Here is a 17,710-nt window from a genome sequence, read left to right on the forward strand (position 1 = left end):
GACATTAGTTTATGCAGAGGTGAAAAGTAGTACTCAGGATAGAGAAGCGTCAACAACTACGTCAAACCATTCTTCGAAATGAAGACGAGGACGACAATAGGAGAACTATTCGTACTTGAGCTCCGTTTCTAAAGACCTGTACATCGACGTACGTTAAACCTCAAATTTCATTCTTTCGTTTGCAGGCCTTCAAAATAAATGGTCAACATTTCTCTGCAAGCTTCACGCGCTTGTTCGAGATAGCACGCGGTTAAGAGTACTGGACTGCAGTCCATTGCTTATTTTGGGCGGAAGCCCTTTCTGGCAGTGTTTCCACCTGCTCTTCCCTCTTCCCTCTCGTCTCGTCTCATGCCGTTTTGTCTCACGGTTGCTGCAAAACGGAAGAAGTATGTTCATAGATTCATGAATGCTGCTTAATTTAAAACAATTTCGTATTAAGACACCTGCTCCGTGAGCAACAAACGTACGATGTAATTCTCAGAATTCGTACTGAGGATTGTACACTTATTTGCCACCCGTATTTGGAGCGATCATAAGTATGTGCACTCGTTGTTTTCCGGGTAGTGACTGATTCGTGTAGCAAGTTCTATTGAAGCTGCTCCTTCTCTGAAGGAAAAAAAAGCGCACATGTGCTTGTTGCATGTGTATGTACATAGTAATCGTTGATGCCTGTCAAACGTGGCATTAGTTTGAGCGACGCTAAGTTCTATTGGACAAAAACGGCTGAGCTGCTACCTGATCCGGACTTTCACATGCTAGACTGAGCCAGGTGGTGCATTGGTGTATACACCAGGCTAGAATCCAGGAGTAGCGTGCTCGAAATCTCGATACCGCCATCCAGATTTGAGGTCGTCTTTGCTGTCCCTACACACATTACAACAAATTGTAGGCTAGTTCTTTCGAAAAGGACGTGGCTGATTCTCTTAAGTAACTGTTTTCCATACGAACTTTCAGCCAATATCTTATGTCCTGCCGGCCGTTGTGTCCGAGCGGTTCTGGGAGCTTCAGTGCGGAAGCTTGCTGCTACTATGGTCGCAGGTTCGAATCCTGCCTCGAGCATGGATGTGTGGGATGTCCTTAGGTTAGCTAGGTTTAAGTAGTTCTAAGTCTAGGGGACTGATGACCTCAGATGTTAAGTCCCATAGTGCTTAGAGCCATTTGAACCATCTTACGTCCTCGTCGTCGATTTGTCGTTAAACTGCAGTCCTTCTTCGTCACTCACCAAATGATTGTGCAGGATTATTTTTTCAATGAAGTGTGCCTGGCCTTCTGGACGCGGTTAAGGACCTAGTCGACCGTGACACGGACGTCTCGCCCCCCCCCCCCCCCCCCCCCAGACCGACGCACACTGGGAGGTGAAACCTCGACAGCTCACCGGCTGCGCTCGGCCTCCGTATCGGAAAGAGCCGGCCGGGGTTGGGTGTTTACATCGGCCGCATTTGATCGGGATCGGGATCGGGTTGCTCGCGCCGCCCACGCCGGGAAAGCGATATGGCTGCCCGGCTGTGCGCCGACGCCGGGACGCCAACGCCAAGCGGCACTGAGCCCCGCTTTGTTCCCCCCCTCCGCTCCAGGGGGAGCCAGGAGGCCCGCACTCACTGTGCAGCCGACGACGGGGGCCGTTCTAGGTGTGCAAGCCAGGCTTCCAGTCTGAATAACAATAATACACGAACTTCCAGCATGCTGGAGTAATTTGAGGCAGCAATAGAACGAAAAACCATTCCAAGTTCCAAGTATTTTATTTTTCAATCGATAATTAGTTTCGGGCCGACATCCGATTTCAAATCAACATAACAAAGTTGGAAGCTGACTTTGTTGAAATATTCGGAAATGCCTTTTTCGACTATACGTTGATTCGAAAGTGGGTCTCGGCCCGAAACTAGGCAACGCATGAAAAATAAAATATTTGCAACGTGGATTGGTTTTTCGTTCTGTTAACAATAATATAGTTTGTTGGCGTAGAAAACTAAACTTACTGGTACGGCAGAACAGTTCTAATGGTACTGTTGAGCCACCAGCTGCACGGAGTGCGAGAACATTAAGTGAACTTTACTTCGGTGTTTGGCGGAACACAATTATAATAGACTGAATAACATAACGCTTTCCTAAGTGAACGTTTTATATGTCGTCATTTTTGTATCTTCTGTATAAGTAATATATGTGGGTGTCGCATGTCATTGTATCTGTGTTGGTGACTCATTTTTCACCTTAAGATAGCTAAAGAAGCCGAAATCCGGTTCATGACAAAATAAATTTAATCTCCTGATGTCGTGCAAAAACGTTCTACAAAATTTAGTTTGAAACTTCCTGGCAGACTAAAACTGTGTGCCGGACCGAGACTCGAACTCGGGACCTTCGCCTTTCTCAGAAGAGCTTCTGTGGAGTTTGGAAGGTAAGAGACGAGATACTGGCAGAATTGAAGCTGTGAGGACGGGTCGTGAGTCGTGCTTGGGTAGCTCAGTCGATAGAGCACTTGCCCGCGAAAGGCAAAGGTCACGAGATTGAGTGTCGGTCTGGCATGCAGTTTTAATCTACCAGGAAGTTTCATATCAGCGCACACTCCCGATGCAGAGTGAAAATTTCATTTTCGAAAATTTAATTTGTTTGGTCTCAAACCAACTTTCAGCTTCTCAGACTGTGTTAGGTGACAACTCAGTGCCGCAAATACGGTAAAATCACTAGCGACTGACACATATAACTGCACAAAAGATGAAAAATGATGACATGCAGAATGTTCACATCGGGAAATGTTATTTTTTTTGTCATGCAGAAACGGTTACCCCGTCCGAACAGGCCTCGAAAGGCCCAACGGTACCGACCGACCGCCGTGTAATCGTTAGCCCATAGGCGTCACTAGGTGAGGACCGTTGTCAGTTACCGGACCAGAGCCGCTACTTCTCGGGCAAGCAGCTCCTCAATTGCCTTCATATGGGCTGAGTGCACCCCGCTTCCAAACAGCGCTTGGCAGACGCAGACGGTCACCCATCCGAGTTATAGCCAAGCCCGACAGCGCTTAACTTCGGTGATCTGATGGGAAGTGGTGTTACCACTGCGGCAAGGCCGTTGGCAGGAATGATTAAATTAGTTGAAAAAGAAATAGTTTTCTGTGAAGATACACTCAACAGTCGATAAAAAATAATTCTGAGTTTACAATTTCTATCTGTTATTTACAATTAAAATTTCATGTAAAAGAAGGGGAGAGGAAACTAAATTTGATCATTTAAATTCTAAGCTGGCACTCGGTGTCATACGTTAGTTCATTTCCAGTGGGGTCATCTTACTGCTTTTCCTTACAGAATGTAAAACTTCACATTCTGCATCATATGAGTCGTTAAAAGAAGATAGGCAAAAAGTGAATCTTTCCCAGTTTCTTTCTTTTTAGATAATCTTACGACTGACCAGTAAACACTTTCTCACATTGCTTGCATGCGATTCTATATACACCACTCTGTGCCAATGGTTGCAGTTTGTCTTTACTGCTGAATAAAAATTTTGGTATGCTGTTGGTATTACAAAATGCAGGAGTCATGTTGCGAGGCTTCAACTGTTCACCGAGATTATCTGAAATATTGTAGTATACGGGATGTTGGCCCACGCCGGCCGCTGTGGCCGAGCAGTTCTAGGCGCTTCAGTCCGGACCTGCGCTGCTGCTACAGTCGCAGGTTCGAATCCTGCCTCGGGCATGGTTGTGTGTAATGTCCTTGGGTTGGTTAGTTTTAAGTCTAGGGGACTGATGACCTCAGATGTCAAGTCCCATAGTGCTTAAAGCCATTTGAACCATTTGTTGGCCCGCTTTTGTAACTACTTACTGGTTCCTGTTGGTCTGCATGCAGAGATGGTGTAATTTTATGCATTTTCTTTTTTCGTGCTACATTATCAACCAGGGCAGAACTGCAATCCATTTCCTGCAGTTTGGAGACTTGAGTGGAACAGATACTGTGGCTGTGTGGGTGCTGGGAACTTAGGATTACTCTATTAGTAGCTATGTTTATTCCGTAAATGCTAAATAAGTGTGTCTTTCTGCTGATATCTATATTACGGCGCGAGAAGTTTGTAGAAGAGCCTCACACTTCCATTGTGAAGTGAATTTTCTTACGTTTGGAGCACGAACGTTGTATAATTCTCGAATGGCACCAGTCCATAAACACATATCTGAACCAATACTTAGAAGTTTTGTTTTAAATTGTTCTTGAAAATATTTCCCCTCTTTTAAATGAAGCTTCAGTTACTAACAATAGATTGAAATTGTAAATTCAAAATTATTTTTCATCAGTTGTTAAATGTATCTCGACGAAAGAATGTTTTTCTTCATAAGTTAATGTAATTATTGCAGCGTTACAAAAGAAATGAATAATTTCCTATTCGAACGCTCTGCATATCAGTATTTTTTCTTTTTGTAAATAAATGTAAGTAACATCTGTGTAAGTCGCACGTCATTGTCTGTCTGCGACATTCAGTGGTCTTCTGAAGATGGCTAAGAACCCGAACGCCGCGTCGTGACCAAATGAATATAATTTTGCTGAATGTCAGGAAATGTTCTTATTTAGCAATAAAAATACTTTTTTTATGTACTATATCGGCTGGTGTCATTAGTTTTATGACAATGCGTCGAAAATTACATCGACGTTTTCAATATATATATTGTTACAAGTAGTAAAAGACAAAAACATGAAAGCATGAACCCAACCTCCAACATGAATGGCACTATGAGCGTATCCAAGTGTTTTTAATGTTTCAACTCACGTTTACGGCACTGAAGATGGCCACACAGTAGGGCCGAAATCCAGGTACGGAACAAATATCATATGCGGTTGACTGCCGTACCCTTTACTGCTTGCAGTGAATGCAGTCGCTGGTTACAACTGTTTCCCTGTGGAATCAAACCCGTCAAATGTTGTGATTGATGACTGAATATGATTTGGATATGTCTGAAACTGAAAGAAAACTGTTACTGTCATAGTGTTCAAAACCTTTTAGTAGAAATTACAAAGACAGCTATAACAAAAACAGTTTTTCGAGAGTGCCATTGTTTCTTTCCTGTTTTTTTTTACAAAAACATTTGCAGTCTGTCTTCTGTCGTTCAACCAATTTCGTTATTGCTCTAAAAACTTCCGCCTTCAGTGAAAGTAGTCTACCGAAAGGACAGGTGTGCTACTCATTCTTGCATATTTGCAGGCGACTTCATAAAATTCTGAAAACTGTGTGGAATAATCTTTCCAATTTTCAATGGATTTTTGCTTGGTCCTCCTACAGGAGTTCTCGGACAGATTGAAAGTTAGTTTCTCTGAGAATCATCAGATTCATTACTCTTCCAATACCGTGAAATACTTTATGATGGTCAGGCCATAATGGAACCATCTCTTCATTTATTTTTCTTGGATTTTCAGATTGGGATTGTGTCACAGTCGCGCCCTCTAAAAGTGATTTAAGAGAGAGAAACCTATAAGTAGATTCACCCAGCAAATGCATAGATTAATTTTTTAAAAATGTGAATCGAGTAAATCAGAGCTCTGACAACACATCCGTTGCATCTACATTGTACATATATGAATGCATCAGGTTCAGTGCGAATGCACAATTACGTTCACTCGGGAATCTCATAGTAGCTAGCATGGAGGACACGAACGGGGACTACGGGCAGGTGGCGTTCGGTGGGAATGTGGGTCGACCGAGAGACGTGCAAAGACAGCCCGCGCATTTGCGTTGAACATCGTGTCCGGATGGCGCAGTGGTCAACGCAGCTGCCTAGTAAGCAGGTTCGAATCCCAGTCAGGTACACATTTTCACTCGTCGCTGCTGATTCTGCATAAAGTCCGGAACGAACTGACATCAGTAGTTCGTTCCCTTTCCCTTCTTTTCTCCCCTCTCCACCTTCAATTTACATAACTGTACTTTCAGTTGTTTTTAGTAGCACATCGGTGTATATCATCCATCCATAATGTGGCATCGGACCCTTTCCCGGCAGTCCGACAGTCGATCACAGGACTTAACCGGCCACTTATCGGAAAGTCGCTTGCGGAGTCTGCAGAATATGCAGACGTAAACACACAAGTTTCTAAGAATTTCACACCAGTGAGTGGGCTGCCCCAGGGGTCGCCGTTGGCAGCTGTACTACAGGCGTTGAGGAGGCGAGCCATGGACAGCAACTTCCCCTTAGTATGCAGAGCTTGCCTCTGCTGTCGCCGCGTTTCGCATGGCGGACATCAGTAGGGGATCCTCTAGAGTACTGAGACTCCCCCACACTGGCTGCCAACTTGGTTCGCAGCTCGGCGCCCCAGCGCTTTTTGTGTCGTCAGCATGCGGGGTCACGTCTCAGCTGCAGGAGCTGCAGCCTCTCGCTGACTGCTATTCTGTTCTTTACTGTGCAGGGCCGTGACGTCCTGTATTGTGATGGTGACGCAACGAGTGTTTGCAGCATAGCATAGCTAGCTTGCAGCGTCTGCTTTCCGTCTACAAGCAGCGATCGGTTCTATGCGGATTCCAGCATCGTATTACATGCCCGCTCTCTCATGGTTGATACAATCAGTCTGTTAGGATAAACACACACACACACACACACACACACACACACACACACACACACACACACACACACACACAATATATATATATATTGGGGGGGACTACCGGAAAAAGATTAGTACACCTGTGTAACAACCACAGCACAGATACGAATACATAGAAGGAACAATGCTTTATTGTATGATTATATGATAGCGGAACAAACACTGGTAGCAGTTACTTGTGAAAAATATCAGGGAGTATGCGTGCGGTACGATTTGAAGTGGAATGATCACATAAAATTAATTGTTGGTAAGGCGGGTGCCAGGTTGAGATTCATTGCGAGAGTCTGTAGAAAATGTAGTCCATCAACAAAGGAGATGGCTTACAAAACACTCGTTCGACCTATACTTGAGTATTGCTCATCAGTGCAGGATCTGTACCAAGTCGGGTTGACGGAGGAGATAGAGGAGATCCAAAGAAGAGCCGAGCGTTTCGTTACCGGGTTATTTGGTAAGTGTGATAGCGGTACGGAGATGTTTAGCAAACTGAAGTGGCAGACTCTGCAAGAGAGGCGCTCTGCATCGCGGTGTAGCCTGCTGTCCAGGTTTCGAGAGGGTGCGTTTCTGGATGAGGTATCGAATATATTGTTTCCCCCTACTTATACCTCCCGAGGAGATCACGAATGTAAAATTAGAGAGATTCGAGCGCGCACGGAGGCTTTCCGGCAGTCGTTCTTCCCGCGAACCATACGCGACTAGAACAGGAAAGGGAGGTAATGACAGTGGCACGTAAAGTGCCCTCCGCCACACACCGTTGGGTGGTTTGCGGAGTGTAAATGTAGATGTAGATGTACGAGGGCCTGTGAACCCAGACGAAATGTTACGAACCGGTTCTTAGCAATGGGACTAAGGGCGTGCACACCTCTAGCCTGTCTTCGACTCGCGTCACAGCATCGGCGTGCACGGTTCGACAGGTGCCGACAGAGGATCTCTTGGAAGATGGAATGGCGCGCTGTGCTCTTCAACGACGAAAGCCGATTCTGCCTGCATGTTTGTGATGGTTGTCTGCCCGTATAACGTAGACCCAGTGAGTGTGTCTCGTAGAGTGTATTCGTCCGAGACACACTGGCCCAAACAGATGGCTTATACTCGGGGATGCGACAAGCTACAACTTGTTTCCGGAGGGGACGGTGACCAACGCTCGGTGTGTGTGTGTGTGTGTGTGTGTGTGTGTGTGTGTGTGTGTGTGTGTGTGGTTTGAGGTTTTCGGGCGCTAAACAGCGTGGTCATCAGCGCCCAACCAACGCTCGGTACGTGCAGAATGTTGTTACACCCATTCTTTTACTGTTATTCCAACGGAAGGCGATGCGTTGTCCCAACAATATAATGCTAGCCCACACACTGCAAGTGAATATCAACGTCCTCTGCAAGACGTGCAGCAACTTCCGTGACCAGCACGATATCCAGACTTGTCTCGAATCGAGCACGTGTGGGATGTGATGGGGACGAGAAGTGACTCCTGCGACCTGTCAACCAACAACTCTTACAGAACTACGTGAACAGGTCGGTCAGGCGTGGAATAACGTATCACGGGTCAGTATTCGCCATCTGTGCGATCGACTGGATGTCAGAGTCAGCGCCTGCATTGCCACGCGTGGAGGCTACACCAGCTGCTAATATTGGTGTTTCAGCAAAGGTCGATACCTCGTACCTCAGAACCGCGTGTGCTATTGATATGTAAATTTGTTTCATGTACTCCATATGCACTGTTGCAACAGTAGATCATGAACGAAATGGAAACCTCAAAAAGGTTGTAGTAATTTTTTTTTCGACAGTGTAGCATTATCACCAGCTACGTCTTATATGCATGAGATGTAACACTCCATTTATTTCATAAGTGTTTAAAGAAATCTAAACGAATTTTTCGTCACGTGAAAGTTCCAAGAGGAAACCGTTATTTTGTTTCTTGTTTAATATACACTGACTGTTAAAAAAAGTAAAGCACTCACAAAGGAAGTTGTAAACTGTATCGAACTTCATGAGTTGATTGGATATGTGATGTTACTGCAGCAATTACAAAAATTTGCAACTTGGGCAGTATGAGCCCACTTCTCAGTACGACGCTGTACACCCTCTGGCCTGGCTGGATGCCTGCACTCAATGGATGGGGAAGGGCGTGATACAGCTGTCGAGACACGATGGCTCACAGATATTGAAACTTGTCCTCGATGTCCTAGATGCTGGCACTGGGACGTAGTTGACGTCTGTGCTAGTCCCCCACATGTTCTATGGAGGACATATGTCTGTCTTCCTAGCCACGGGAGTATCTCAACATCATGCAGACAGTTCATAGAAACACGTGCCATGTGTGAACGAGCATTGTCCTGTTGGAAAATGTCAGCACGATATTGTTACATGATAGGTAACACATGAGGACGCAGAGCTCTCTCAATCACTATTAGATACACCATAGTTTCCCCACAAAAACTCTAGGCGTAACAGCTCTGTGCCTCATCAAAACATTGCCAAATATGGCGGCCATCTGGAGAGAAGTAGTCCCATTCTACCAACGATGGTCATCGTAGGTAGTACAGAACTGCGATTCAGCTGCAGTCCGTGCTTTTCGGCCACTACAGCATTCCAAACACATCAGTTTTTGTTGCTGTGTCGACGGCAGCCTACGTATGTTATAGCACTTCGCTAACCCGGCTGCTCTTATTTTCTGGTCAATGGTGCGCGATGACACACAGTGCCCCTTACGTGGATGGCAGGCGCGTATGTGAAGAGGTTATGACGCCTGGTACACAGTGCGGCGGTCATCTCTTGAAATGGTCGGTGGTCAGACGTGATTGACTGGAACATTGACAATGAGTGTGTCTGCCATCACATTCTCAGGCAGACCAAGGCACAGTCACATCCCAATGCCAGAAAAATCAGGGTATTGTAGGTTTTGCCCAACAGATGCATAGTATAAAACAAATCAACGAATCGAATACGCTGAAGGCTGAATATACCCTTCTCTAATCTAGACTCGGGCTTGTGGACGAGTATCTCTCCCCCCTCCCCCCTCTCCCTCTCCCGCACGTGTCTAGTAAAGTCAACTGCGGATTGTAAAGAGTGTGTAGTACACGCAAATGCAGAAGTTCCTCATCAACAGTGTTCGGCGAGCCCCTTTGGTTACATCTGGCGCAGTTCAGTCTTCGAATGAAGATCGGTGGCTACACACATTTCAGTTGACTGGTAATGTTTGTGTAACACTTACTGTTGTTCTGTTATTTTGCTCCTAATTACAGTATCTGATTAAGGTGGGAGTCCACCAAACATGTCGTAATGAATGAAAAATAGTAAGCTATCTACACTGTTACTCGAAGGGAAAAAAAGATCGCAGACCGTTTAAGGAGTCTCTTTATTAAAACGGGCTCTTGGTTCTATATAATATCACAATTGAAATCCATATTTGAGGTCTGAATTTTTTTCTACACGTGCTCTGAGATTTTTGATTTGTTTTTTTTCATTAGAAGAACATTGAGAGCCTCCGAGAGCTGGAAACTCAATGTTTGTTTCGTACAATGAACGAAAGTGAAAGTGACATATTAATGAAGGACCACTCAATGCGTGGAAAAAATCCGTGGCTACAACTGTTAAAAAATAGGACTAAAATTATCTGTATATGGAAAAGTGATCAGTGTAAATTAACAGAAAAGACAGTTACAGAAATAACTGACGAGCTCTGGTATCTAGTACAGTAACGGGATGGACAATGAAAGAAATAAACAGAAAATAAAATTTTCTTGGGATGCTTGTGATAGACTACATAGCGTTATTTAAAAAGGAGCAGCCGACATGTGCATAAACGGGAATTTACGAATAGTATGTATCAACGGTTTTTGCATATGACGGTGAGAAACGTACATTTAATGCTAAAAGCATCCAAAAAGCTGAAGGTTGTTAAATGTAGAAACTGACGTTAGGAATTACTTGGAAAAACAGGAAACACGGTGATATAAAAACCGTAATTATGACCTTAATGGGTATACATTTGATGTGAGAGGGAAAGGTGGGATGCTGAAAGGGTGATACATAGTCCAAGAAAGTTCTTCGCTGCATTCCGAGAAATAAGAAAAGACAGAAACGGCGCCAGTATGGAAGATGGTTAGCAAAGATGGACACACATCACTGGTCATAGTGCATGGAGAGGCGGCTTTTATCCAGCAGTAAGTGTCAAATGGATGACGATCAGAGTACAGTGTGTCCCATTTGCTTTCAGGCCTAAAAAACCTAATCAAGGGATACAGTAATAGTGGGAGAGGGTTGAGAAGCTGCCAGTGGGGATTTTTACACACGGAACGTGCGTTATAGTATTCACAGTTCAAATTACGTAAGGAAATAGCAAACAAATGGAAATAGTGCAGAGAAGATTTTTTCTTTTTTGCCGACCTCCTAAAAAGGTTATTGTCTTCAATATCAAAGCAATAACTTTCGTCCTCTTGCTCTCCAGGAATACGAAATACAAATACAAGAAACGCAACGGAGAAAATACCCGTGCTCTCAAACACACCGTGTGCTGGAGTGAGTATAAACTACGTATTTCAAAGCAATTGCTTTAAACGTGTTTGTACGTAGCTGTTGCGCTATGTTTACGCTATGATTTTGGGACATTTGAGGGGCCCGGTACAAAATTCTCAAGGTATCATCTACGTCTATACTCCTGAACCCATCTTATGGTGTGTGGCGAAGGATACTTTGTGTATCATCCTCCCTTCCCCTTTCTCTTGTTTCAGTCAAATTGATGGCCTATACCACGTGATTATGCTATTGATTAAATGATTCCGTATGAACATTAAAGCTGATCGCGAGTCTGACAGAAGAATATATATATATATATATATATATATATATATATATATATATATATAGTCATCAGTATAGCCCGCATCTCGTGGTCGTGCGGTAGCGTTCTCACTTCCCACGCCCGGGTTCCCGGGTTCAGTTCCCGGCGGGGTCAGGGATTTTCTCTGCCTCGTGATGGCTGGGTGTTGTGTGCTGTCCTTAGGTTAGTTAGGTTTAAGTAGTTCTAAGTTCTAGGGGACTGATGACCATAGCTGTAAAGTCCCATAGTGCTCAGAGTCATTTGAACCATCATCAGTATATTCAAGACCCTCTAGAATTGCAGTGAGCTCCGCTGTAAATAACGAGGCTTGGCGGTAGGGGGGGGGGGGTGCTGGATTTGAACACTTTGTCTGTCGATATACGCGCTTCCAACCCCATCTGTAATACGTGATTAATCTGTGTAGAGACCGTGCACATGTTGCCAACCACTTAGAAGGTCCTTCAACAGTTGGGGAGTCATTATGTTCGGTGTGTGGTGTATCCGTTGGAATCTGTCGTGGGATTCTTGTACATTTTGACGTTCGTGCGGCAGTTTAGGGGAGAGGAGGGTAAGGATCAGAGGGTCTAGGGCGTGGAAGTCTCGTACGCGCGCCGAGAAAGCGCAGCGGCCGCTGGAGTGTGAGGACCGCGAAAAGCTGCGCAGCGCGGGGGCAGATCCACTTCCGGTAGGCAGGCAGCGCGTCACTTCCGGAGGCTAGAGCGGCGACCTTGGGCGGATGAGTAATAAGGCGCCGCGGTAGCACTGCTGTATGGGAGGATGAGGATGAGGGCGGGTCAGGGAGGGACGGCCGGAAGTTTAAATGCCCGCAGCGCCGTCGCTGCCTCCTCCCACACCAAGTCGGCACGCTGTCGCAGAGGCTTCCATGCGAGGATCCGTCTGCCGGGGCCGCTTACTGTGACGGACAGCTCTGTTCTAGCGTTTTACGGTTTCATTTCGGTGTGAATTTCCGTACTTGGGACTCCAAGGCTAATCTCTGTAGCTAAATGCTGAACGAAATGTGTATACGAGAACCATTTTCAATATTTTTCTAAGTGTGTGTCGTCAGTCTTTTGAAGCTGGGCTCTACGATTTCGCTCCGTCTGCTGGTCTATATTTCATCTCTGAGTAGCACATAGACAGCTTCCTTAATTATTTTTTCTATTGCAATAGCTTTACCACGAGTACTATGGAAATTATTCACTGTCCCCTTATATAATCATTGTTTTTTATCCACATATTCTTGCCAGTCCACTTACGGGGAGGTTTATTATCTTTGGCCGAATGAAACATGTTCTTTGAGAATTTTTTTCTCGGGATGTGTTATAGATATCTGTGTGAAATTTGGTCAAAATGTTTGCTGATATTCACTCTCCAGACTGGAATTTTTTCGACCGGAAATGTCGAAGAGCAAAGGCGAAAGTGCCATCGGAACGAAACAAAATTTCGATGTAGACCGCCACGCGTGATGTGTGACAGGTCAGCCGCTTCGTCTGAAATCAAAATTGAGTTGACGTGACCCAAGTATATAAGATTCTTTAGAAGTTGTACCTCGCTTAAGTTATTTGGACCATAGGAAACAAAATGACGGCCATTTGAAAAAAATAGGGGTTTTCCCATCGATTTTTCGACTTCGTCGGCCAAATAAAATATTTATATTTGATGGATCGGAATAAAAGTGGTACAACTCGTATACAATTTAGGTAGCTTCGTCGGAAAAATAAAGAATCATGCCAATCGGTTCAGTTGATTGGAAGTTACCATAGCGTGCGATAAAAAAAACGTCATTTCGAGAAAAACGCGTTTGACTTTTTGACTACATATAATTGCAATATTATGCAACTTTCGTTCAATCTGCTATTCCGGGTCCATAAACTAGTCCTTCCTCGTCCTCATAGACGGCATTCTGCTCGATCTGGGGCATCCTGCGCTATTCCAGAGCCGCTCGTACGGCCGGTGACAAGCGGTTTTCGGCCGCTTGAATCCGGTGGTCGTCTGAATGCTTGGCGAAATGCGTCAAATAGTCCCAGTGTGACGTCCATCGGTGTCATGTCTTTAGAATTGCTGAATACCCTTCGTTGAAGCGGATCACTGCCAGGAAAGTCGCAATCTCCACAGTCTTCGCACCAGGATGCAAATGCTTGGGAGCTAACTTCCAAACACACGCGTTCAAACTTTCATTTGAATTTTGTGTGTTTCCTCCCAAGCACCGATACAATAACTCGTCCCCCGAAAGAGGCCAATTTCAGGTACGTGCATTTTTTGTTCAACCGCGAATAAAAAAACATTTCCGTTGCGTATTCGGAAAAACCGTTTCAGGGGTGGATTCTAAACACTTTTATGGATCGAAAAATGCAATGTAGAAAATCAGATTTTCTGAACCAAAAGAGAGTAAACCTTCCCTTAAATGTCATGTCTGTAACATCAAATCACAGATGTGTCGATTCTCTCTCTTTCCGGTTTCCCACAATTGATGATTCATTTCCATACAATAGTGTACTCTAATCGAGCATTAACAGAAATATCTTCATCAAACTGAGGCTTACGTTTCACACAAACAGAATTCCTTTAGCGATGAATGCCCTCTTTTTCGTTTTCTAGTCTACTATTTATGTCGTCCTTGCTCCGTCCGTCGTGAGCTATCAGAATTCTTTAACTTCGTCCGCTTTGTGATCATGAGTTTCGTTGTTAATTTACCGCTAATCTGATTTCTGCTACTCATCGCTTTCGTCTTTTTCCGGTTTACTCTAGTCCATTTTCTGTGCTCATTAGTCTGTTAATTCTGCTGAACAGCTCCTGTAATTGTTCTTAAATTTCACTGAGAATAGCGTCAGCGTCCCCGGCAAGGTGCATACATCAGTTGCCGTCAGATCACGGATGTTAAGCACCGTCGGGCGTGGCCATTACTTCGGTGGGTGACCGATCGGACACGCAGCGTGCTGTTGACAAATTTTCCCTTCACCTTTACGGCAGATGGGACGAGAGGGGCCCCTCTGAATACCAGTCTCTGCGCCATTGTCCTGAATTAAACCCCAAATATGTCCACAGCGTCTCATGAAGCGAGAGCATGCGACTCTGTTGATGATGCGTGCGTCGGATGTGGACGCGAAGCTCGGTGAGACCCCTTAGTGCTCTTAAAGAGGGCCAGGCTCCGTGCCGGCACTTGGGTCCACAGTAAAACCTTTCTAGTAAGTCGAGTGAACCTGCCCTTCGGCATCTCCAAGCCATTCATCCCATACGTCTTCAATTTCTTTCTGACAATAACAATGTCGTAACGGAATCCTATCACTGTAAACCACTGCTGAACCCGTTTGTTTCTCGATGGAGACTTCGCTCTTCAGCTTGAACAGTAGAGGACATGTTTATAAACATGTGTCGTGATCATTGTAATTTTTGTGTTTATCACAAAACATTACGGTGACGTGGCCTGCATAATGGCTAGATAACGTTGGCCTACCTTGAAACGCGTGTTACTAACCTTAAAATATAAAGTGAGACCCATTACTGCTTATCACGTCTTTTATAGCACCTTCTTAAACATCTGCATGTGCTGCTACCTCTGTTCTCTTGTGTGACGGAGGATGCTACCACGTTGTATGGTGCATAAAAAAGGTCTAACAGCCCCTCTCCGTACACTCCTCTAATTTGTCTTAGTGGTCATAACGAGATGTAAGTCCGGGAAGTAATATGCTAGTTGATTAATCTTGGAACCTAAGCTCTCAAAATACTGAGTATGGAATCTACGGAACTCTGAATACCCTCTGATCTGCTCCATTGATATCTCCCTCCTCCTGCTTCTACACCAGTCTCCACGGCTGATATTTATTGCTATGTGTATACTGATTTCTCAAAGCGTTATTCCCTTCCACTGTGATGCCCGTCTAGGATAACTACTTCTTCAGTGACAAACTGCCTAACTCAAGTTTTTCCTCTCGTCTGTGGATGATTCGACTCAAGTCCAGCCAGATCACAGGCTCGGGAAATCTTGTCCTTTTGAGTCTGATTTCTTCTAACAGTGTCCTCGATCTCCGGTAGAGTTTGTTACTTAATTATTGCTCTCACCTTCCCTTTCTTAAACGTCAAATATCTCTCCAAGGATAGTTTCTTTTTGCTTGTTCTGCACCATGTATTTCTACAATTTCAATTTCGGCAGCCAATAGCACTACGTTCACTACTTGTTTGTAGGGCCTTAGTTGCAGTTCTTTACATAATTAACTATTCTTGTTATAAAGCATTATGTTCTTCTTCTTCTTCTTCTTCTTCTTCTTCTTCTTCACATTCTTACTATTCCCTATACTACTCTTGTTTATGCTGGGCTGTGACATAATGTTTGCACCTCACTGATCACATCTGCTGCTCTCACACCTGACCCCTCAGCCCAACTACCCTGCGTTTCGTTGACCGTTGGCCATGCATTCAGTTCGGAGCGCCTCGTCCTGTAGACTCGGCGTCACTTAATTTCTGCTTTTCTTCATTCCATAACCACGTCCTTTCACGCAAGAAGTATTGCTATATCAGTACATCATTGTTAAGGTTATTTTAACAAACCATAAGTGTGCTAATTGTACGTTTACATTTACATTCTGAAAACCACTGTGAAGTGCATGCCAGCGAGTACTCGCATTTTACTACGTATTAGGGCATTTTTCCATATATTTCGGGTATAGAGTGCGCTCCGTATTTCTCAGGTCGCCTTTGCGATCTGTACGGGAGCAATACGTTCTGCTGATGACCTGTGTAAATGAGATAAGCTAATTAAAGAATAATCATCAAATAAGTTTCCCGACGTCAGAGTTTCCCGGCGTCAGAGTTTCCCGGCGTCAGAGTTTCCCGGCGTCAGAGTTTCCCGGCGTCAGAGTTTCCCGGCGTCAGAGTTTCCCGGCGTCAGAGTTTCCCGGCGTCAGAGTTTCCCGGCGTCAGAGTTTCCCGGCGTCAGAGTTTCCCGGCGTCAGAGTTTCCCGGCGTCAGAGTTTCCCGGCGTCAGAGTTTCCCGGCGTCAGAGTTTCCCGGCGTCAGAGTTTCCCGGCGTCAGAGTTTCCCGGCGTCAGAGTTTCCCGGCGTCAGAGTTTCCCGGCGTCAGAGTTTCCCGGCGTCAGAGTTTCCCGGCGTCAGAGTTTCCCGGCGTCAGAGTTTCCCGGCGTCAGAGTTTCCCGGCGTCAGAGTTTCCCGGCGTCAGAGTTTCCCGGCGTCAGAGTTTCCCGGCGTCAGAGTTTCCCGGCGTCAGAGTTTCCCGGCGTCAGAGTTTCCCGGCGTCAGAGTTTCCCGGCGTCAGAGTTTCCCGGCGTCAGAGTTTCCCGGCGTCAGAGTTTCCCGGCGTCAGAGTTTCCCGGCGTCAGAGTTTCCCGGCGTCAGAGTTTCCCGGCGTCAGAGTTTCCCGGCGTCAGAGTTTCCCGGCGTCAGAGTTTCCCGGCGTCAGAGTTTCCCGGCGTCAGAGTTTCCCGGCGTCAGAGTTTCCCGGCGTCAGAGTTTCCCGGCGTCAGAGTTTCCCGGCGTCAGAGTTTCCCGGCGTCAGAGTTTCCCGGCGTCAGAGTTTCCCGGCGTCAGAGTTTCCCGGCGTCAGAGTTTCCCGGCGTCAGAGTTTCCCGGCGTCAGAGTTTCCCGGCGTCAGAGTTTCCCGGCGTCAGAGTTTCCCGGCGTCAGAGTTTCCCGGCGTCAGAGTTTCCCGGCGTCAGAGTTTCCCGGCGTCAGAGTTTCCCGGCGTCAGAGTTTCCCGGCGTCAGAGTTTCCCGGCGTCAGAGTTTCCCGGCGTCAGAGTTTCCCGGCGTCAGAGTTTCCCGGCGTCAGAGTTTCCCGGCGTCAGAGTTTCCCGGCGTCAGAGTTTCCCGGCGTCAGAGTTTCCCGGCGTCAGAGTTTCCCGGCGTCAGAGTTTCCCGGCGTCAGAGTTTCCCGGCGTCAGAGTTTCCCGGCGTCAGAGTTTCCCGGCGTCAGAGTTTCCCGGCGTCAGAGTTTCCCGGCGTCAGAGTTTCCCGGCGTCAGAGTTTCCCGGCGTCAGAGTTTCCCGGCGTCAGAGTTTCCCGGCGTCAGAGTTTCCCGGCGTCAGAGTTTCCCGGCGTCAGAGTTTCCCGGCGTCCGTCCGAGTTTCGTTCCACTGAGGTCCATGCGACCGTCGGCATTTGAAATGCATTTTGGAATGTTTAGGCGTCCCGTCAAGTGTGAATCGGCGTTACGCGTCTTAACGTGCGGCGTCCGACCGCACTCCGCAGCAACAGCGGGCAGGCCGGAGAGCCAAGGCCGTGAGCGGCGCTGGCCGGCGGGTCCACATTCCTGTGCAATCGCCGAGGCACGCCGGACCACAGCCGGGGTACTGCCCGCACGTGTCCGCGCTGCGACCAATCCAGTC

At 46.2% G+C, this 17,710-nt stretch overlaps 1 protein-coding gene across 1 annotated transcript in view; it reads left to right on the forward strand.

The window, feature by feature from the left end:
- Nucleotides 1-17,462, forward strand: part of LOC124777864 (fibrous sheath CABYR-binding protein-like) — a 166,658-nt gene extending 149,196 nt beyond the window's left edge. Inside the window, exons 4-5 of the mRNA XM_047253401.1 lie at nt 11,926-12,058; nt 16,149-17,462. Of these exons, the coding sequence (XP_047109357.1) occupies nt 11,926-12,058; nt 16,149-17,462 (1,447 nt within the window). The remainder of the gene's footprint in view (nt 1-11,925; nt 12,059-16,148) is intronic.
- The last annotated feature ends 248 nt before the right edge of the window (nt 17,463-17,710 follow it).

This window comes from Schistocerca piceifrons, chromosome 1, assembly GCF_021461385.2.
Source record: "Schistocerca piceifrons isolate TAMUIC-IGC-003096 chromosome 1, iqSchPice1.1, whole genome shotgun sequence".
Classification (NCBI taxonomy): Eukaryota; Metazoa; Arthropoda; class Insecta; order Orthoptera; family Acrididae; genus Schistocerca; species Schistocerca piceifrons.